General features: G+C 49.0%; 1 protein-coding gene across 4 annotated transcripts; it reads right to left on the bottom strand.

Annotated features, from left to right (window-relative positions):
- Positions 1-458: 458 nt before the first annotated feature.
- TMEM250 (transmembrane protein 250) lies at positions 459-3839 on the bottom strand. 4 transcript variants are annotated; one of them, XM_042830719.1, is made up of 3 exons: positions 3752-3839; positions 2711-2824; positions 459-1063 (listed from the first exon to the last, which is right to left on the bottom strand). In XM_042830719.1, the coding sequence occupies exon 3, from the start codon at positions 928-930 to the stop codon at positions 511-513; it is 420 nt and encodes a 139-aa protein (XP_042686653.1). In that variant the 5' UTR covers positions 931-1063; positions 2711-2824; positions 3752-3839; the 3' UTR covers positions 459-510. The 4 variants fall into 4 exon arrangements, with proteins under 4 accessions (XP_042686653.1, XP_042686655.1, XP_042686654.1 ...); XM_042830721.1 differs by lacking the exon at positions 3752-3839 and adding an exon at positions 3008-3296; XM_042830720.1 differs by lacking the exon at positions 3752-3839 and adding an exon at positions 3060-3296.
- Between the last annotated feature and the right edge of the window lie 18883 nt (positions 3840-22722).

The raw sequence follows: 22722 nt of genomic DNA, 5'->3' as shown, positions 1-22722 counted from the left end.
CTGTTGAATTTGGCCCCATATTCTTAGCTGGGAATACGCAAAATGCAAACTACATAGAGAAAGGACAGCACTGGTGTGGTAGAATACATATTACATGCCCGAGATACGAAGGAATGTTTTCAGAAAAAGGGTAAGGACTTTTTTCTCAGAGTGTGGGGCACGAGATTTTCTAGATTCTGTGCTCCAGAAAATGCACTGCCTTTTCCATGCCTACAGGAATACAGGAACAGCAGCGAGGCAGGCTCCTATGGACTAAAAGAAATGGATATTAACTCGCACTATGCAAAGAATAAACACCCAATCAAGTGCTGCACTTCGATCATCAAGATGGCACCTTAACCCTTACAAAAAAAATAATACAAATTCCAGAGACAAGTACATTAATTTATCAATAAGAAGTAGCACTGATAAATAAATTAATTTATATAAAAAAAAAAAGAAAAGGGGATATTGACAAATTCCGGGGTGGAAGAAAAGTCACCTTCTTAGCCCACATGCGCTTGTTTTTATTTACATATCCACAAATACCATGAAGCACCATCCCAGCCCCCCCACTAGCAGCATGGTCACATGAATTCCATAGATGAGCAGTTCATTCATGAGGCTGAAGTCCACTCGCCTTCGCCCCAGTAAGAGGAGGATGATGGAGAGTTTGTACTGGAAACGCAGAAAGATCCGGATGCCAAGGTACTGAAGGCAAAACAAGATAGAGAGTGCCACCCAGAGGATGGAGGTAAACAGGCTGCAGCTGAAGTACAGCAGGAAACGAATGAATCCGTACATCCATCGGGATTTGAGATAGATGTCAAAGTTGTTGTACTTGGTACGCACCAGGTGCGTGGTCCGCACCGGGCCACAGGCTGAGTGCAGGCAGGTCGTGTGGGGGCCGTGGAACGAACGGACCCGGCGGGGGATGGGGATTACAGGCATCAGGCACCCCACCGGTCACCGAGTCCCAGTGCAGGACTTACAGGGCACATATCAAACGTCAGCCATTGACATGGAACAGCCCCGGCAGCCTGGGAACGCTAAGGGTTTGCTGAGTCGCCAGGATGGAAGAGACCTGCAGGAAGGCAGAGAAGGAAGACAACGTTGAAGCAGCCCCAGCAGGAGGGCACGCAGCAGGGCTGGCACTCCCCAACCTGGCAGTCAGATACAACTCTGCCTGCAGTTTACCCAGGCCAACGTGCAGAAACAGAATCGTTTCCACCATCATCAAGTCAGATCCCCAAAAGCAATGCAACCAGTAGCATCCGAGCGGCAGCGCAAGTTTCAACTTGTTACAAGTTTTACAGTGCTGCTAAAGGAAGGAGGAAAGCTTCATTCAGGGATTATGGTGGCTAATTCACAGGCCTTTCTTAATCAAACAGCAGCCCCCCCAACAGTCCACCCATGCAAAAGTCATATTAATGCATGTGTTTGGATCTTTGCAGCTGTTTTGCCTTTACAAATCGATCTCCAAACGCTTTTTCAAGTGAATTTTACAGCCCAGGCACAGTGCTGATCACACATCTCTGCTCATGCCAGAACCTGGCAAAGCTTCACCAAATAAACTGAAAATAACGGAAGGTCTCACAAGAACAATGAAGCAATCATGTTTTTCACACCCCACAGGATGTACCTCCCCCTGCTTGGATGAGCCCTGTGGTCTCGCTGTCATTGCATCCAATGGCAAGGCAGCATTTCAAAGATAGCAAACAGTTTATTTCTCCTTTTGTGACCTGCAGAGATAAATATCTCAATCTCGTGGAGTGTTTAGGATTTATAATCTCAACATCCTTCGCACACTGCTGTTATCAGAGTGATGAGCAGCAGCCCATTAGCTGCTCTCTGCTTCACCCCAGGCTCACGGTGTGCCAAATTCCGGGAATTATGAAATAACAATACATGCATCAGATCATGCTGAAAACAACAGGGACTTCCCAGCCTCCTCACACGCCCAGGCATTCAGACTCTTGCTGAACGTGAGATCCTATGACTGTTAAAATTAAAATCAGAGTAACTTAGAAGTTACTTCAGTAATTTTTACTGGCCCCAGGTTCCAATTCCTTTCCCTTTGTTGCAGAAATCTGTTGGCTCTATATGAATTGCACCGATAAAGAGGAAAGTGAGCCAATGTATGAATAAAGAATTTTGGAAATTGAGGTCTGTTCTCAAATATCAAAGATATTCTTGTAGTTTCAAGTGCCTCTCTGCCGTAATTTCCTGCCTGTAAAAAGGAAACGCTAAATAGCTCAGAAGTGTGTTAGAAGGTATTTTGCAAGGCACATGAAGTGGATAGATGCTAATCTGACACTGCTTCAAAAAACAACAGGTTTTTTGTGCCTGGAGCATGCAACTGAACAGCACAAACACAACAACAGCTCTCAGCGAGACCACACCTGTGTAACAGAGAACAAACCTCACTTGCATAAGCAACAGTTTGCTCTGGGGTTAACAGCACGCCGACTCCATGTCTGGTTTCTGTCTTAAAAGAGGAGTTTTGGTTATCTCTGATAAAACCTTCAACAGGTGAATGTAGGAGACCTCAAACAGCTCAGCTGCAGCAACTCAGGCCTTCTGAACAGCAGCAACTCACTGTCATTTACCGTGCCCACCACATAAACAAACTCTGTCAGGTTGTTGTCCTCAGATAAATACCAAATACCAACACTATCGCAGCCAAAAGCAGAGGGGTGTTGCACAAACAAGAAACTTTCAGAAACGTTACATTGTAAATGATGCTGTCATCCACCCAGCAGAAGGTCGGAAATTCGCTGCCGTTTCTGGGTGCCACTTAATTCTTGTAACGAAAGAGTGAAGTTCTCCTGTGACACCTGGCCTCCTAGGAAGAGTAAAAGAAATCGCTAAGGTGCTTCAGACTCACAACATTCTACACATGAATTGATCTAAAAGATAAAAGGAGAGATTAGTTTTCAGCGTGCTCATTTTGAGCGTTAGGAAGTTCAGAACTACAAGGCTTCTCCCCAGATATGTTTAAACCCATCAAGATTTTAAGAAGGCTCACATGCTCAGTAATTTACGCAGCACAGCTCGCTGATACATGCTGAAAAAATCACCTAAGTGCACACAGAGCCAGAAGCACAGGCATGGATGGGAGAATGAGGGCAGAATTACAGGTAACGAGCTCTGGTCTGTCACTTCCTTTGTCACGGAAGCAGCTCCGGTATGAAACAACACGGTGCACACATACTGCCAGCATACAGAAGCAGAATACATAGAAGCAGGCCCAATCTACGTGGAACCGGTGCATCCGCACAGCTCGGCACCATCTCCCGGGCCTGCTGGAAGGCACAGCGCTGCGAGGCCGGGCACGCAGCTACCTCGGCCCCAGCCGCGCTGCCGTCACCCCGACAACGCGGGATGCCGAAGCGCTGCCGGCCGGTGGGCTTCAGCTTCAGCCCGCCTCCCTCCGAGGTCTCCCAGCAAGGTGAGGGCCAATGACAAATAAAGGTGAGCGCCGACCGAGGAGCGCCAGAAGGAGGAGAAACCCAAACTCCTCCTCCATCCCACCCAGCCCGCACCGCTCGGGAAGGGGCCGCGCTCCGAGCCCCGAGCCCGCCGCACCGGGGCGCGGGCCGCCGCTCGGGCCTCCCTCGGCCCCCGGCCCGCCCTCAGAGCGCGGCGAGGCCCCGGCGGGCGGCAGCGGCCGCAGCGGCCGCCGCGGCGGAGTGAGGCCCTTCCCGCCGCCGCCGCCTGCCCGCCGCCACCCGCCGCTTCCCCCCGCCCCGGGGCGCCGCCCCGCGCTCACCGTCCTGCCCATGGTCTTTCGTCGGGCGGCGGCCGCCGAAGCCTGGCGTCCCGGGCCCGGGCTGAAGGAAGGCCCGGGCCTACGGGCGGGCGCCACACCGCGCATGTGCAGGGAGCGGCGGCGCTCCGGTTCCGGCCGGTGGCGGCGGCGGCGGCGGCGGGAAGGGAGCGGCCGGGGCGGCGCGCGGTGATGGCGTCATCACACCGCGCCACGGCCGCCGGAAGCGGGAGGGCGCCGCGTCGCTCGGGCAACGCGCGTGGGGTGGTGGGGGGGCTTCGGGGCGCTGGGCGGCACCGCCGGGCCTCGGGGCGGGGAGAGCGCGGCGGATCTGGCTGCCCGCGTCGGTACGGAGCTGCCGTTCCTGTTCTGCCGTCCGTAGGGCCGATGGCGCCTCGTGGAGCCGCTCGGAGGCGGCGGGCCCGCGTTGCTGAGCGAGGCGAAGTGACAAAAGCCGCTTCTGAAGGTGAATCCGGCCTTCAGCGCTCACCGGGCGGTGCTCCGCAGGGCGGCTCGGCCCGGAGCCGCTCGCATATCGTGGCTCACCCCGCTCTGGGCTGGGCTGAGTCCACGAGGTGCAGGAACAGCCGCGGTAGGGAAATCTGGGGATTGTGAATCGGTGATAATAAATAACCTGCAACAAGAACGGGGACGAGGTTTCTCAGAGTCACCTTTCAGGGCCCAGAATGAGGCTTTGTGGTCACATGTGAGATCCCAGCGTGCGACGCGCACCACAATGAGGGCTTCTGGGCGGCCGAAAAGACACCAAAAGTTCCTTGAACACAAACAGGAGGAGCCCATTTAAGAACCAACATAATGAGACAGAAATGTTCTCCCCGCTGTTTCCTCTTAGATTTAATTAGGGATTACTTTCTGTAATGGAAAGAATACAAAACTTTTTTATTGGCCCCTTGCCCCGCTTGCTCTCTAGGCATTACCACAGTGGAAAAACATTAAATAATCATAACTCAAGCCATCTGCCAATAACAAGACATGCTGCACGGCTCAGGCGGTTGAAGGCACCCGGCCAAATCCCTCCTTGCCCGCCAACTGTCTGCAATGTGCTCCCCCTGCTCCCCCAGAGCATTTTTGTTCTGCAAACACAATGAGGGGCCCAGAGGCAGGGGATGAACATCAAGGGAGAATTACATCCTAACAAATTGCCCTTTCTGCTCTCCCACGTACTTTCTGGTGGGAGGGAGAAGGGGAGGTGCGAAGCCGATGCGTTTTCCCAATAGCATGAAATGGGAACATCTGTTTGGTGACTGAGATTAGCGTGAGAGCCACGTCTCATTTATTTTCCTCTACCGTTGCCTGTAACAGGGAGCCAAAGATGGGAATTACAGCCCAAGAAACAGCATTATGAGGGTACTTTGGTCTCACCGGCTCGGAGAAAGATGGGGATGCTGCTGAATGCAAGTACTGCAAAGAGGGGGCCCTGGTATCCTGCAGAAATCCCCCCAGGTAGACAAAGCCTTCCATGGCCTTCAGCAGCACTCAAACACTTGCACAGCACAACCCCAGCATGTGTGCACGGGGGGCTGACACCTCAGCGTCAGTGACAAGACCACCCCTTTTCATTTCTTAGGTCAGGATGACAAAAAGCAAGGCAGCAGTACTCAGTTTTCAGCCTGAAATACGTTGACCTGCTTAAATGAATACATCTTCATAAAAAATACGCAGTCCTTGGGGCAGGCATGAATTGAAGCTTTGACATTCAAAGAGGTAAAAGTCTGTGCTGCTGCCCAAAGAGAACCCGCCCCCAGCACTCCAGCAGGGCTCTGGGTTGTATTTCTTTCCCGTGCTAATTTTACTAAAGACACAACTCATATTCCTGTTGATTGAACAGTTTTGTGTTGACAGCATTGAAGATTTGTGATGAAACTTATCATCAGCACCGAGAGCGGGCCATTAGTACCAGTCACAGTGGCTAGCTGCTGCTGATATATTTTACGGCATGCTCCACAGACAAACACACACATTTATATGTCACTTGTTGCAATATAAATGCTAACTTGTACTTCTTTCAAAACTTTTAATGAATTGTATACATTTCATGAGATTTACAGCGTGAACCGAACTGCTCAAAACATTCCTTTAAACATATTTGTCACTTTGGCAACAGAACAACAAAAATCTGGAAGGTATTGTGTTTAGAAATAAATCACAAATACACGCATCCTAAAGGAGTTTATTTTGGTCATTAATAGTTGATGCTCCCCCCCCTCCCAGCTCAGGATTTAAAGTTAAATTATGCAAAATCAAAAACAAACCTTATAATACTTAATCAAACATGCATAAAGCTGTCAGGACCAAATAAATTCTCTCAATTAACTTGCTTCAGATTGTGATTGCATTTACTAATTTAATCAACACTAGAATAATTTGGAGAGCGGGTAGTGATAAATTGCCGTGGTGCTGCGCATGAAGAGCCGCCAATGCAGCGTGTGCTGAGACAGGAATGCAGGAAGTGCTTGCTGGGCTGGGGGCAAGATGTCGTAGCAGCTGAGTTGTCACAGTCATTTTGTAACACAAATGTCCTGCTCCCATTTTTCTGGGGTGGATTTTTTTTTTTTTTTGCCAGTAAGAAGTGAAAACGCCTCACGGATGGCTCTATTCTGAACAAATTAGTGTTCGCCCATGGAATCATTCTCCTTCCAATCTGAGATGAGTTTAGAAGTGAAGCATTGCAGTGCAGGCATTGGCTCCACCTTTTTTGCTCAGTTTGTGGATGAGACCTTTAGCTCTCTTTAGCTCTGAACGCAGCTGCAGCTTCCTGTCCTGCTCTTCAGCTCCAATGCACTCCTGGAGCTGGAGTAACAGCCCGGTCGTGCTAAGATGTCCTTCAGCTCTGTCCTTTTGCACTTAGAATGGAGCTGCTCTTACAATAAAATGCATCTGACCTCTGTCCAGGAAAAGCTTTCAGTACTATTACTTGGGGAGGGCTAAACATCTGATTTTTACAAGCATAAGCAAGGTTTTATGGAGGGGTTCTTTTACAGGTTGACGTGAAGAAAGCTGTGAAGTATTCAGCCCTGTGAAGTACCTGGATCTCCAAAAATCAAATCCAAAAATCCTTATCTGGTCCGTTACCTTTCTACATCTGTTTCACAAAACATAACAACGTTCATATGGTGGCTGTGGGAATAAACTCACTGCGTTGCTCTTTCTCTCCCTCTTCCTCCCTTCTCTGCAAAATATACCTCACAGAGGACAGCTTATCATTTTTGTCACCTTTTATTTGAAACAGAGGTGGTGCTGTATAGAAGTATAGCTCCGATGCCATCTGGTCAGCAGCAGAAATTAAGTGGATACTAACCTGGGTGTGCTGAAAATGGATCCAGTATACAGCTCACAATTTTCAGCAACCCAGAAACAACTGCTTGCACAGCGACTCCATAGCCTTAGGAAGGTCTTAGAGCCATAATTCCAGATCCTAAAGACAATGAACGTGTTGATGTGAGATTTTGTAAGCTAGCATTCATTGCTGCTTACCACTCATATCTAAAATCACCATTCCAAACCAGCAGCACCTGTACAAACTCCTGTGGGCTTTGCTGAAGCTCTCTGTAAAGCTAAAATGTAACAAATTGAGAAATTAATGCTTTTGTTTTCCTTGAAGGAGATTTAGGATCAAGTCTCAACCTTAAATTTTAAATGTAATCGATTTACACAACAAATCTACGCTGCAAAAGCTTGTGAAATAATTTTTCCTTATTACTCCTTTCCAGTTCTCATCTCTTAGCTTAAATGTCAGCTTTAATCAGGTTGAAGAGATTTGCATGTGGTAAATAATAATGCAATAGATTAGACTAATCAAATCAAATTCCACGTAGCAGAAAGCAGAACTAATTCCCACTCCTGCAGTGGTTCTGTATTAGCTCCAAGGCCCTGCAGCTCTCCCTGCAAATCAGCAGGGCTGCGAGGCGCCCGCCTCAGCTCGCGGGGCTCTTTGAGCTGCAGCAGTGCTGTGAGCAGAGGGATGGAGAGCTGCCCTGCGCCTCAGGAGATGAAGCAGTGGTTGTGTGAGATGCTGGAGTCGCAGCAGGAGCCAGCTGCTCACATGTGGAGGGGGAGAAGCCGTCTGTAAAACAAATGAAAACGGAGCTAGCTGCTTTGTGTGGACAGGATTCCTGCCAGCGCTTGTTGCTGCATCGCTCCGGGTAGCTCTGAGCTGGCTGATGTCAGAAACAGCCCAGCACGCATAAAGCTCTCATGGAGAAATGTCCTTACTGCGTCCTGTTCACTTCTGGGAAAGAGCAGGCATGTGGGACAGGTGGAGAGAGATGGAGAGAGCAGGGACAGACTCCACTCGCCCAAGTTGTGTTTTCCCAGCTCCCCCCACACCCTCAGCCCTCCTCTGGAGATCAGTGGCGCCATCCACTGCACATCAGTTCAGAGCTAAGTTTAGAGACAGCGTTCATTTTCCTGAGATTCACAAAAAGCAGCTTTGCCACCATTTCTTCTGCCCAGTGACAGAGCATCACTCAGTGCCCGAAGCCACCACAGCATCGCCGTCAGCACCAAGGGGTTCGCTGTGTCAGAATTCCTCCTTTGCACTGGGGTGCGTGGAAGGCATCGATGCAATTTTTCCTTTCTTTCTTTCCTCTTTCCCTCACTGCATTCCTCAGACCAGCAGGTTAAGCCTCCAGCTCGCATCTCACCCCGCTTCCCCTCCGTCCCAGGGTTTGGCACTGCGCTGCGGTCGCGCCCCGCCAGGCGGAGCTGCTGGCCCGGCGTTGCGGCGGCTCCGAGCGCCTCTCCCTCCCCCGACCCCAGGGATCGGGACCAACTTTGCGTCCTCTGAGGATTCGGTATCGTCCGTCCCAGGGAAAATGTGTGCTCAGTGCGGAGCAGCGCCTTGCTGGTGGGTGGGAGAAGCTCCTGGAGCTCTGTGCCTTGCAGGAATCTGTTGGACACGGCTTCTGTTTGGGCTGCGTGCAGTGAAGGAGAAAAGGGCTTTCCAGAATCGTTACACAGCATCAGCCTTACGAATAATAATAAAAAAAAGATTGAGAGAAGAGTAATAAAGGATTTATCAGGCCATCTTCAAACAAACCCACCTTTAAAAGCAGTGTCATTTCAAACATAGAAACCACTGCAGTGGTGTAAGGCAGATTGCTCTGTAGGTCAGAGCACTGCCTCTCTCCTTATATTTACCCCCAGACCGGGGACACATGGATCTCCATGACAAGTTGCACCTACCTCCAAAGGGAAAATCATTTTTATCAACACAGAGAGCACAGAAATAAGAGCTGTCAGCATTGCTTCCAAAAAAATGCAACAGTAACTCCCACTCCACGGGCACATTGAACCATTTCTCAGCCTGCCTTTTTTCAAAGTGTTGGCACCAGCAAGCCAAGCGACCCCATCAGCAGCCACTGCCAGGAGGCAGCACTGCCCAAGGCTGCTGCCAGCTCTGTGGGGCTGAGAAGGGACCCCAGATTCACCTCCGTTCTCCCCAGCTTCATCACAGGCAGAGCAGCCCTCAACTTCACAGTGCAACGTTTTGCCAATGAGAACGTGGCAGAGACAAAACCCTGAAGCCCTCATCAATCACAGCCCAGCTCCTGGTACAGTTAGCAACTTCTATTATCTTAAGAATGGCACTTGTAGCGCAGAGCAGAGCGTGGTGCACCTTGTATTATAATACAGCTTGCAAAAAAAGGGAAGGCTTGAATTGCATTAACATTGCATTAGATTCCCATGACTTTTTATATCAGCACTTGTGAGTTATTTATGAATTCATTTATTTACAAGGACAGCCCTTTCTGCATTCAGTTGCCATGGTTCCTTTAACTCCTGTATCTTATTAATTCTGGATGTTATGAAATAAATATAGAACAGACAATCACCTGGTGCCATTTCTTTCTCGATTATTTCTTCCCCCCCCCCCCCTGCTGTTTGATTCCCCATGTCCTGGGCAGAAATGCCCCAGCACCTCCTGCAGCCCAGGGCCAGGGGATGCTGGGGCTGTCCAGGATGGAGGATGGTCCTGCAGCCAGGATCCCAAAGCCAGCATGCTGGAAGTGTGTTGTAATAGAATCCAGAAGAAAATTAAATCAATTACTGAGTCTAATAAAGCTCTCAAGGTTTTTAATTAAACTAAGTTTTAATTAAAGCAGCATGAGCCCATGCTCCTTTGATATTCTGCCTCAGACCCCAGAGGATTGCAACTTCTTTTGGTAATTTACGTGGCCTGGATCAATCACGAGAGGCACACGAATGTGAGAACTTCATCAATTCCACGGGATGGAAAACTGAACGCTGGGAAGCAGGGAGGCAGACGGGGTGGGAGAAAACAGCAGCCTGAGCCAAACCCCATAGCATGGGATGCCATCACCCAAAAAGGGAGCAGGGGCAGACAAGAGCCAGGTCACCCAGCTTGCACATCTGGTAAGTGGCCCCCAGGATGCTCTGCCTCTATTTTAGTCTTGTTTTGTACACAATATGCCCCAAACGTGCTTTGTTTCTTAAGGAGATAAGGATCTTTATGTAACCCATTTTTCCTTAACGCTAAGTCCTTTGTCAGGATTAAAGGATCCTAAAACATCTGTATGGGCTTGGGTGGCAGATGCACAAAGAAAGCAGCCTGAAATAACATGGAATATTAACCAAGTAAATGAGGTATTTAAAAAGTAAAAAGACCATTTTGCATTCTTACTTACAGCTGATTCCTGGCCCTGGTTGCACAGTGCAGGTGGTAACAATAGTGCTGCCATCCTCTGTGACTTCCATCCCAGCATTTGTACCGGATGTCTCAGACATTTCCCCTCTTTTTAGTAGGGACAGCATCACTTTCTCTGCCCCAGTTTACACCACCTTGATCAGGGAGACCTCATTGACCCCCTCTTAGCACCCTAAAAACCAAGAAGCACAGTGCAGTCCCCCCCTCAGAGCTGCTTTTGTGAGTTCTGCATCACTTTTCCCAGCTGCTGCTCTCACCCACCCATTCATGTAACGAGCATCAGCTGGGCAAGGCAACTGCCCTCCCTCTGCCTTCCCCAAATGTGGCATTGCTGCACACCTGGGCTGCACAATTGGAAGGGAAGGACGAGAGATTAACATGGATGCATGGATGAGTGGATGGGAGCACCCAGCAGCCACCATCCCAAGGCCTTTGCCAGTGACTGAGATCAAACCTAATTCAGATGTGACCCCACAGATCAGGTCAGAAGCACCCCAGAATGCTGAGCAGGCTGCCAGCAGCCCCCATCATTCCCACTTCCCGGCCCATTTCCAGCAATCCATACCGGCCCATCCGTCCTGGCCGTGCCCAGCTCCCAACCATTACTGTGATTACTGGGGGTCGTGAAGTTCAAACAAAAATGTCAATTTTCATCTGCAAGAATGGGCCCATTTTAGGAGCATAGGGATTTCTTTTCTCTCTCTCAGAGCCCCCGACTGTGAAATCATTGCTCCCTGAAGGCTTGCAAATTTCTGGCCAGCGAAAGGTGCCAATAGCTCCTGAGCCAATAAAAAGATTAACAAGGGTCACTGGTGCTTCCCTCCCTGGCTGCACTCAAAGGCTCTGGGGCCTATTTTGAAGATATTAACCGTTGCCTTTACCTCCTGCACGTTTATCACAGGGTTCAGGTCTGTATGGATTTATCGATGAGATGCTGCCATCAATCTCCCCAGCAGAGTGCCAGCCCCAGAGTCACCTGGGTGACATCACCCGAGAGGGGGCATTGAGCAGGGACAGCAGAAGGAAGATTGAAACCACACAAAGCAGCTGCTGGGGGGGGGGCAGGGAATGCTTCACACAAGGGTTGGGGTACAGTCTGCCCCACATGTACTGATTTGGGGTCAGGACGCAGCCCCCCCATGTTGAATCTTTCCTGTTCTGAAGAAATTTGAGATAGGTCCTATAGCCTGTCTGCAGCCTGGTGGCACTGCGTGGTGGCACGGCAGTGCTGGTGGCAAATGGCAGTGCTGGGGGTTGCTTGGCAATGTAAGGGGATACGTGGCAGTGGTGAATGGTGGTGGCACCTGACAGAGCAGGGGCACATGTGGCCATGGTGGGTGACATTGTGCCCATGGGATACCCCAGGGTACGCTGTGCCCACAGCCCCGGGGCTGCTCAGCCTACCTGGGACATGTCATGGATTTCAGGTGGGTTTTTTCTCTCTTGTCATTGTGTTAAATAATTAAGTCTGTTCCATCTTTACCTACTGACAATGTGGCCCTTAATTAAGTGGTTTAATTAGATGCTGGCAGCTTTAATTAAGTTTAGGAAGCTGGAGGTGACTGGGAGCCTTTGGCTGAGTTGTGAAGCCTTTCCCTGGGGATGCAATGTGGGAGAACCCTTTGCTCCATGCTTTGGTCTCTGGGCAGGGACCCAACGCAGTGTCCATCCCCTTTGTCCCCTCTGTGTCCCTCCATGGCTGCTTGGGGCACTGTTGGCTCATAGGTGTCAGGGAGACAAGCTCTGCCCTGAGACCATGGCTCAGACATGTAGGGGCTGTGCTGGGGTCCTCTGGTGCCTGCTGAGCATGAGGCTGGGATGTAGAGACAGGACGGGACCCACTGGGGCTGCGTCGGGTGGAGGAGCAGCATCTGCAATTCTACACCATGCGTAGGGCTGTCTGAAAGATGTATTGCTTTTTAATAATGTAAATATGTAAATATTACTAAGGTGCCATTAATCCTCCTTGCCTCAACTTGATACCACTCTTAAGAACAAATGTAATCAGATATTATTAATATGCAAAGCAATAGCGTGTTCACCTGATGAACGTCGATGCATTGCAGAGCTGAGCAGCAGCGAGGAGCACAGGGGAGCAACCTGTGCCCCTCTGTCCCATGGGATGGCTGTGCCACTCTGAGCACTGCAGGCAGAGCCCCTGCTTCCTCTCCTCTGCAGTCATGCCCTCATTGCTGAGGTTGCTGCAAAGCCTCGTGCATTTTCCTGAAGGATTTCGTGGCCCCTCTCTTCAGTTTTGTGCAAGAGGAGGAGGAGGAGCCTGGCCGGTCCCAGGGCATGGATGTGCAGGAATTGAAAAGGAAATTATTATGTGCAAATGGTGCTTCGGTTCACATCAGCCCTGCCCTGTAAATCTGCTCATCCTTCTTGCAGGGGAAGCTCAGGAAGATAACCAATATTTCAGCAGCACGGACTGGTGGAGACCTTCACCTCTTGCTGTCCCCCTGGGCACGAGACAGGAGAGCAGCTCAGGCATGAGCACGGCCATGGTTAATGCAAAAATTAACCTGTTGTCCTCGCTTGGGTCGAAGTAATTTCATTTAATTTGTTAATCTGGGCCCTTTCTCATTAACGAGTCCTTGGGGACTGGGGGTCAGAGCCTCTTTTTGGCTAAAGAAAGCAGCAGAGATTATTTTTAATACTCATGCCACTCAATAAAGCAAAAATACTTTTTCTATTTACAGCGCCGTTGGTTTTCACTTTGTTGGTGAATGGAAATTGCCAAATTAATCTCTAATTAAATCTGAAATTAATCCTCAATTTCATGATTAATGAACCCCAGAACCACAGACTTACCTGTGTAAAATGTACTGAGAAACTGCATGCAGCAGATGTCTGCAAATAACCAGAACTGTATCGAAGAAAATGAATAAAACCCAATTATTCTCTATTTCTCTCTATACAAGAACTGTAACTTCAACTTACAGTAAGCAGGAAAACTACCAGGCTGCCACTGAGCACTGATGGACCCCTCTCCCTGCAGGGATGTTGGTTAAACCACCCCAAGCACAGTTTCAGACCAAGCAGATTTTGGCTGCTCGAGCTTTCCTGTGCTCCCATTCCTGCTGTGCCTCTGCCACAGCCCTGGATCCTTTTCTCCTCCCCAGGCTGCACGGGGCAGCTGCGTGCTAACTGCCCGATCTCTCCAGGCTGACCCTTCCCTTTCCTCCCAGGTTTCTTTATGCACCATCACTTTAGCAGGGTCTATTGTCCTGGAAATCTGTTTGCCACATGTTAGCTGGAGCTCTCTGCTGAGGTCCTTGGTTAAATATTCATGCAGAGGTTGCTATTAAAACAGGGGTGAGAACTCGGGTTACACGCAGGAGACGAGGAGATGGCTGTGCTGGCAGAGGAGACTGCCTCAATATCAGGTTAAGAATCCTCATGGAAATGCCTCACCCCACATAAGGTCTGGGTGCGGAGTGGTAGGAAAAGATCCCCCCCATATTGTGCAGCTGAAGTGCTTCAGTTACCTGTGTGAGGTTGGCAGACCAGGGCCCTGAGAAGCTTCTTGGGTAGGGCGGTAGGACACGAAGTCCTGCGTGGGTTTGAGGGCAATGAAAAAGCCAAAGAGAATTTCGAATTGGGTTGAGTTTCTAAGATGGGAAGAAAAAGGCAACGCCTGTGGATGGGATCAAGAGCTGCAGCTTCACCTCCGTGCACAGGGCAGGGAGAATGCTGGGCAGGGAGCAGCACCCAACCCTGAGCCGGGGCTGCAGAGAGGAGGGGATGCTTGAGCAGGGGCATTTGCAGGGGGATGCTGGGGGCATTGCAGGGAGATGCTGAGCACAGACCACCCAGCAACATCCTGCCCTCCCTCTCGGGGGTAGGAACCACGAGGGCAAAAGGACAGGGGAGCAGAAGTCAGCCAGAGAGTGTCGGGTAACCGTCACCTGAGCTCTGCCTAAAGGTGACTTCCTCGTGAATGGCTCCCGGAACACCAACACGCCAAGCTGGTGAATTATGCAGGGCAGAGCAGCGCCGAGCAGATGGCATTGCTGCTGTAACCTGAGCAGCTGCACTCGACAAAATGCAAAGCCCAGCAATTAACCTTTTTGAAGGTTTCCTCTTGTCTTGGGGATTAAACCCCCTCCAGTCCTCCTGCGCTCCTCTCCTACCCAGGAGAAAGGAGTAAATCCCCCAAACAAACAAGGGAAATAGACTTTACAGCCCCAGCAAGGTGGGCTTCCAAAGGCAATCCAGCACCAGCGGGTCCGATGCTGACTCCTCATATAGGCAATGCAATGCCTCAGCTTGGGAGCTTATTGCTGCCTTGAACCCATGCCATCCCCTTATTTTTCTTTGAGATGAAATTTTGGCTCCAGAGGATGCCTGGAAACTGTTTGGGATGCAGTTTTTATTTACATCCCCAAGCTTCAGCGTTTTATTCTTTCCAGAGCCTGCCCTCCTGCAGCCTTGGCCAGGGTTGATTTATGAGAGGGAAATAAAAGAAGAATAAATCATTATTTTTTTTTTTAAATGAAGAGAGAAAATTGATCTTTTCGTCTCAGAGTGAAAAAAAATCCCACTATTCCCAATATAAAGATCTCAGGCCACGATTACTGGGTGAAGAGAAGGACAGACAAAGGAGGGAAATGGGGCTGGGGGACAGCAGCCCACCACGACAGCGTGGGTGAGGGATGTTTTCAACACCCTGCCCCCTTCAGGCCTGGATTTACTGCAGCAGACGATGCTCAGAAACCCATGAGCCTCCAGCCTGCGCTCGGGGCTCCTGCCATCAAAAGCCACTCCTGGCAGGGTTGGAGTGGAGCTGAAGGTGGCAAACCCCAGATTTGGTCCCTTTTCCCTTCCCTCCCCCCCCCGGGTCTCCACCTTCTGAGTGCCACACACTGTGCTGGGGAGGGAGAATATGGAGTGATTTACTTTGTAGAGAGGAAATGTGTCTCATGCTGGGCGCCCACCCTGGTGTTTGATAAAAGCTATTATTTTAACTACGATATTCAATCCTCTTCGTGATTAAACTGATTAATTTCCAACAATGGAGTCTATATTGCCTAATACTTTTAATTAACAAAGTGTTGTACACGTACTGGCAAAGCATTACTGGCACGATTCCTATGCAATACACTTAATTCCATAATAAATTATTGGCACGAAGGACAAAGATGCATGGCACCCTGGAAGTGGCTGACAGGAGAGAAGGACCTGAGACTCGTGGTCGCTGGTTGGACCATCATGGAGTGTCAGATCCATTCCTCATTTTCTGGTGCCCTGCAGTCAGGATAGGGGAAAGGAGCACCCAGAATGGAACCAGCTGGTCTCAGCCTTGGGGTAATTCTCTATTCCCATGAAAAAATCAGTTGATGGCTTCAGAAGGAGCTTTCCTGGGTGGGCAAACTGGGCAACAGTGGGGGAGTGATGCTGTGTTTACGAATGGTCATTGTATCAGAGAGGGAAACCACACCTTGTAAAGTAAGGACACGAAGGTTAATGGAAGGATTCTGTGTTTTCTGAGGTTCCTTACAAATTAGTGAAGAGGTAAATACCCTGGGGCCACATGCTAAGCAAAATTCATTCCTTCGACTTTTATTGGATCACAGCGGAAGGAGTCGGTGCTCAGAGGTCACTGGTGTTGCTTTAAGGGGGTCAAACTAATTAGCACCACGGATCATGCTGCTAGCTGTTCCCTCTTTGTTTCCAAAGCCTTGCTGACCTGGTCAGAGCCTCCTGGCCCCACTGGTTACAGGGAGCTGGCTCAGCCCTCCTGCTCTGCTGAAGAAATCTTCAGGCTTTTTTCTCTTTCAGTTCAACATGCAACCAAAAAGGAGGCAACCCATGGCACATACAGCCACATCCCCTTTCCCAGTGGTGCGAGCTGTACCTCTCACAGGAGGGGGATGTTGGGAGTAGGAAGGAAGGAAGATCTCTGTTGCTGCCTTGCAGGACATCGGCTGGGCCATTGGCTCAGCTGATGGGACTGAAGTTGGCCTCCTAACAGGGCAGCAGAGCCACAGGAATCAGCAAGGGGCTCCCGTGGGCATCAGGGGGGTGGCAGGGATACAAGGAGAACGTACTCGTGCTTTTCTGTTGCTTTGCCCACGGTGCTTGGTCAGCACATCATAATGATGAGTTTCATGCAAAAGCTGAGCCTAGCCTCAGTCTCATAAATTTGTTATGCATTACATCCAATTAATGTAAATTATTACAGCGACTAAATAATGGCTCTGCCATCCGGACAGGGGAATAATCAGAAGTGAGCCTGCAACTTTGCGAGGGCCCAGCTGAATTAACTCTTTCCCTGTAACTCCACTGGACTTATAGATCTGGGTACCAGCCCCACTCCTCTCATGGCAGAAACCCATCTGGCCCAGTGCCCGAGGCACAAAGGCCTGGGCATCAGCAGGGTGATGGCAGTAAGCAACTGCCTCCCTGCACCCATGGTATCTGTCTGTCCTTCCGTCACCAGGTGATGGATGCCCTTCTCCCTGCTCCTCTTGCAGGGAGCACAGCCGGCTGGCGCTGCCCCAGGCAGGGAGCTTGTGCTCATCAGCACTGCCTCCAGGTGCTGTGCTGCACGACCAGGAGGGACCCCGCTGTGTTTTTCTGGGCAGAAGTGATCATGGATGTTTGCAATAATTCCCGGGTTCAGATTAAATGGAATAAAGGCATGAGATCAAGGCAATAAATAAGTAGTCCTCTCCCTGCCTCAGCGTGCTTCCCATGGCTTCATCCCTAAGCAGTCCCACCCCGTGCTGCTGCTCGGTTTGCCGGTGCCCGGCTCCTCGCCGTACCCATTTACCTTGGCAGAGCAGCCACAAATCATGCTGACATACCAATCAAGAGATCTGGAAATTTTTACGCTGCTCCGTCTCTTGAAAGATGAGTCACCTCCTGCACTGTGCTCATGGGCACCCAGATAAATCTGTCACAAACTTCTCCTTCCCTCAAGGTGCAAAATTCCTTCCCTTTTTTTCAGCAGGGCTCTATTTCCTCTCCTTAAGCTCCTCTTCTTGCCCCAACGCGCATCCACACCCCTCAGCCATCTCAGTATATTTCTCCCTTTGTTCCTGTTTCACTGACAACTTCATCCTAATAGTCTCCTCAAAGGAATGATGAATGCATAAGCTGCATATTGATCACCGCAGTGATTGATTACTGGATCTCTTTGACAGATGAGCCTACTAAGGTAGTTGCCAATATGGAGGTATGGATGGCAGGGCCCCCTTGTACAACAGTCTAATGGTATCTGACCTGATAGGGCAGCAAGGCAACTCCCTCATTTCAGCAGAAAGAAAGGCCTCTTTATACTCTTTATAAAATAATTCATAGGAAACTTAAAACACTCAGACACAGAGAGATTGCAAATGGGGAAATATGATGGATTATGGGTTGAAAGGAGCCGACTTCTGGAAGCTAAATTGATCCCCAGGAAAATGTTTTTGTCTGCTGTGAAAAATAGGCAATATCTCAGCAGCTCTGGAGGGCTATAATCTGGGAAATAATTTGCTTTTGATTTCCTTTAGTTTCAGGCATTATTATATATATATTTTTTAAGTTGGTTCCTTGCAGGTCTTGTTGCTCAGCTGGGAGAATCGGTGATGAAACAGGCGAGGGATTAGCCATGCTGACAAACACCAGGTGATGCTTGCAGCTATAAAGCCCTCACCCCTCTTTGTCACTTACTCCAGAGGAGATGTTGCATCCCTGCAAGAGGAAGCACTCCACCAACCATAGAAAGAAAAGTCAAGCACATCATGGAACACGAGTGCCTACATGTCAAGCAGCAGGATCTCCAGCTGTGACCCCACAGAGCCCTGCAGTCAGCTGGTGCATGCAGGTGTTACACACACGCTCGTTTTCTGAATGTTTCCTGGCTTCCAGAGCCTGCCTGCAGGTACAGAACTGTGGGGCAGAACAGCAGCAGGGCGACTTTTGCTAATTCCCTTCAAGTCGCAGCACTTTGCATCTCCGAACAGTGAGCTGACTGTGGCACCAACCCCACGTGGGGACAGGGAGACTGAGGCATTGGGAAATACCACACTTGAGATCAGCTCTGGGATGGCAGGGCCAGCTGAAGCCAAAAGCAAGCTTTTATTTGCTGCTCCTGCTCTCTGGTCAGAAGGGCATCTCGCCTCCCTGCCTTGGGGGCTGCTGAACAGCACATAAGGACAGCTGTTCAACGCTGTTCAGCAACTTGCTTTCAGAAATGGAACTTCTCCTGATCTCACTTTTTTTTTTTTTTTTATTTAATCAACTACCCATTTTATTGCTAGTCATGAGAAATGTTCTGGCAATAATTACAAGAGTTTTTTCTCTGAGTTCAACACACTAAGAAGAAAATACATAGAGAAATAGCTACGGCCTCCCAGTGCCTGGAAATCTCTTGTCAGAAAGCTTTGGCTCCAGAGAAGTGTGGAATGGACAGGCAGCAGCTCAGCAGCTCAGCATCCTGCTGCAGGAACACACAAACCCTGAGCTCCAGCAATCGATCCCCCACAGGGTGCAGCCACCAGAACGTGGTCACCAATTAGTTAGATTTCTACAGACTTTACATTCAGTGAGCAATAATCAGTAAGTAGAAATGAACTGAGCCTGGGCAGAGCACTGAGCCCACTGGAGATCTTTTATTCATGGCCTCAACCACTGCATTCGCTGGGGAGGATATTTGGAGAGGGGCTCAGCCCTGGAAATATTCATGTGCAGGTTTGACTTCACACTTACTTGTATCAGATCAAAGAATTACAGCAGTTTTGAAGTTGCTTCCTTTGTGTCTGGGTAGCCACACTTCTGTTCTGTTGGAGACATCGAGGCTTATTTTTCTCCCTCTAGAATAAACAGCATTTTCATTTCTCTTTTAACCAGCAGGTATCTAACAAGAACTAACAACAGCTCTGGCAATATGGAGCAGGTCAACTAAAGCTAAATGATGAAAGAAAGCTTACAAATGCTCTGGTGACATCATAGATGGATTTTATCTTACAGTGAAGATATTTAAGACACACATGATGCACATGAAGTGGCTGTAGGATCAGATGTACCTGTGGGGTGCTGGGAGGGTCTTGTGAATTCCATTTCAAAGAGGTACCCAGCAGTATCACAACACGATCCATGTCTGCTGCTGTTGGCAGTGCTGGCACAGCCCAAGCACGAGCACTGCAGTGAACTTACACACGTGTGCACTTGGATCTGTTCTTCATGGCATTGATGCATCCTGCAGCGATGCTCACAGAAGCACAGAGCAGAGTAGGACACATCCCTGCTGCAATGTGCAGCTATCAGTAACACCTACAACCCTGTAATGTTCTGTAGCTGTGGAAACAAAAGAAACTTGCTTGGAAATGGCTCATTCCCAGCTTAACTGGGCTGTCTGTCAGCGTAACTCTCAGATGTGAAGTTTCCAGTAGGAATCTTAAAAATCAGAGAAATATGAAGAACTCCTTGATGAATGAAGGAGAACGGAACAACTGCAGGACAGACAACAAAATAAACATCACAGCCTTTATGTGAGGGGGTTCCTGTCTGTGCATCAGCCCAACTCCACGCCCATGGCAGAGCCAAGGTGATTCACAGCCACGAGCCCCCCTGCCTCCCACAGCGCATCCATAGAGCACAAAGTGAGCAGCCTGGGGCTGACCAGAGCTCCCTGCAGCAGTGCAGCACCCAGCAGGACACGTCTCACTTGGCCTTCTGTCATCTGAGTCTCCAGACAGCTCACAGCACCAAGCACTGTCCGGGCCTTTGGCAGGAAGTTGTGCTTAACGGCAGGCTCTCATCGGAGGCACTTGATTATATTAGACAGATAATTATTGATCCAGCTATAGTTTATCCTTGCTGCCTAATTTCAATAAACAGCAGCCTAGGAGAATTAGCAAGGGATTCTGTTCCCCCCTCCCCCTGCTTCTTCAGGATTTGTCAGAAACACGATGATTTATGTGTATTCCAGTAAGATTCTCTCTTGTTGGCAGGCTGCAGGGATTGTTTGGGGCTGGAAGTACTCAGCTTTATATTTAAATGCTTCCATGCGAGTATTCACAGGTCTCACTGCCTTGCACTGTAATATCTGAATAATAACTGTGACTTATGCAAACCAGTTTTTAGCTGTTTGCTGCGATCAATTTTTCATTTTAAGCAACTCCCTGCCATCCTGGGGAAAAAAAATATCTGATAGGCAAGAAGGTAATAATGCTCTTCCCTTTTTAAATAATGCACAACTCATTTCTGGAGCAGTTTCAAACATGTTGCTTTCTATTAAGCTCAGATCATATTCTGAAGATGTTTCCCCCATGCTTTCAGGTGAGACTTTGGGAATAATGAAGCAGAAGAACGTGGGGCTGCTTGGTGCAGCGCAGGGCACTGCCTGGGTGGGCAAACACTGAGCAGCACAGCAGGGCTGCAGAGCTCCAGGTTGGGCATAAAGGCAGCGGGGAGAACCAGGTGTGGGGGCAGCTCTATTGCAGGATGCTGGGTTAGCCTAAAAGAGCAACAGCTGCTGTCAGACAGGGAAAGGATGAGGAAAATATTCACTTGCAGTCAGTGTGCAAGCTGACCAGGTGAGATAATGAAGAAAAGCTCTCCTGTTGTGGAAGAGCTGAGTGGATAGCTTCACTGGAACGACCATGAGCCCGTGGTCATTTCCCACATCAATTTCAGGAGTGTGCAGTGGATGCCTCTGAATTTCACCCACATTGTGACAAATAACTTCAATTTCTGCAAGGAACACCCAGCGCTTTTTCTGTTGAGAAATCCTCTCTATGGGGAAAGGAAATCATCATTGCTAACAGAGAAACCTCGGCGCCAATAGTGGTTAAATGAATTCCTAAAACCTTGGGTTTGTTTTATTTCTTCCTGCTTCGTTAGGAGCCCAAGCTTCTGGGGGTTCAGTTCTCTCTCACCAATACGATTTGGAAACCTGCTGTGTGAGAGGTATGAGGCTGATGCATGATGACAAGATTAACAGATGACTGCTTGAAAATGCTCTGTTCCAGGCCTGGGCTTCCCAATGGGAGCCGGAGTGCTGCTGCAGTTTTCTCAAGGCCAGTTAGATTGATGCTGTGGTATTTTACCTTATACCCAAGAGTCACGGTAGCCAAAAATCTTTCCTGAGCTGCCAGATAAAAAGGTCACATAGAAAACGACTTTCCTGTGCATCTATGACAAATCCCTGCATCAGCAATATTCGTCTGCTCCCAACCTGAGACGCTGCAGCTCTGTGGAAACCAGGACATCTTGCAAGCATCAGCAAGGAATCCTTCTGTCCAGCAAAATGCAAGGCAGATTCTATACACAACCTTCAATATTTCATACTGACTCTTGATTAGTTACTTTCCAGAAGGGTTTCAGGACAATCCTTTCATTGCTGTAACCTTCGAATACAAAACCAAATGAACAAAAATGCTGAAGGAAACCTCCTCCCATCTCCATTCCAAGGACTCTTTCAGAAGAGGCCTTGTGTAATTTTTTGCCCTCTCTCAGTACGAGAGCCTGGGATCTCCTGTGCTGCATATTTAGTGAACAGCATCTGCAGCATCTTAATTACAGTAGCTGTTCTCATCTTAATCTCTTGCTTGAGAATAAGGTTAAGTGTAATCTGTCCTAGATTCTTATACAGATGGTTCATTTCTTCAATACTTGAGAAGACTTCAGTTGATCTTTAATTCCTTAATCTGGGAACCAAGACCAACCACCCTGATTCTGAGTGATATTTCACCAGATTTTACAAGGAAAACACCCTGCCATCACCACCCCCAACAGGGGGTATTTCTTCTCTCTGTCTTCCTGCATTCTAATAAAAGTTGCTGGAGGTAAAGCAGACCCACGCGATCCCCCTTCATCCCATTGATCCCAATAACTGCACAGATCAAAGATTAATAGCATCTGAATGACAGCAGGAGGTAGCAGGACCTGCTTCATTTGAAATAGGACGGCTTCTGAAAAGTTCCAAATACGTTCAGCTGCCTCTCTCAACTGCAGTCAGATTGCTGACATCACCAAAAAACCACAACACAACGACAAACCAAAGCCTGATTAGACATAGATTTCCTTTCTGCAAGAAAACTGCTCTTAACTAATTATGACTCTGGCAAGGGAAAAAACACATGATAGCTTTCAGTTCAGTTTGTGTTGAAACACAGAGAGATTACAGCTGTGAACATTTACTGAGATAGATACATACATACACATACAAGTACTGTGCTCACTTTTTTAAGCCAGTAACCACTTGGCCATTTTACTTCCCCAGCTCTTAGCTTGTGCTTATGATTTGATATTGAGATATCGAAGGCCTGAGGAAATTAACCCCCTTTCTGTG

Source organism: Centrocercus urophasianus, unplaced genomic scaffold (genome assembly GCF_019232065.1).
Source record: "Centrocercus urophasianus isolate 14NV4802_14NV808 unplaced genomic scaffold, USGS_Curo_1.0 seq_34, whole genome shotgun sequence".
In the NCBI taxonomy this organism is placed as follows: domain Eukaryota; kingdom Metazoa; phylum Chordata; class Aves; order Galliformes; family Phasianidae; genus Centrocercus; species Centrocercus urophasianus.
The sequence above is the reverse complement of the archived record's forward strand: the minus strand, read 5'-3'. Positions and strand labels throughout refer to the sequence as shown.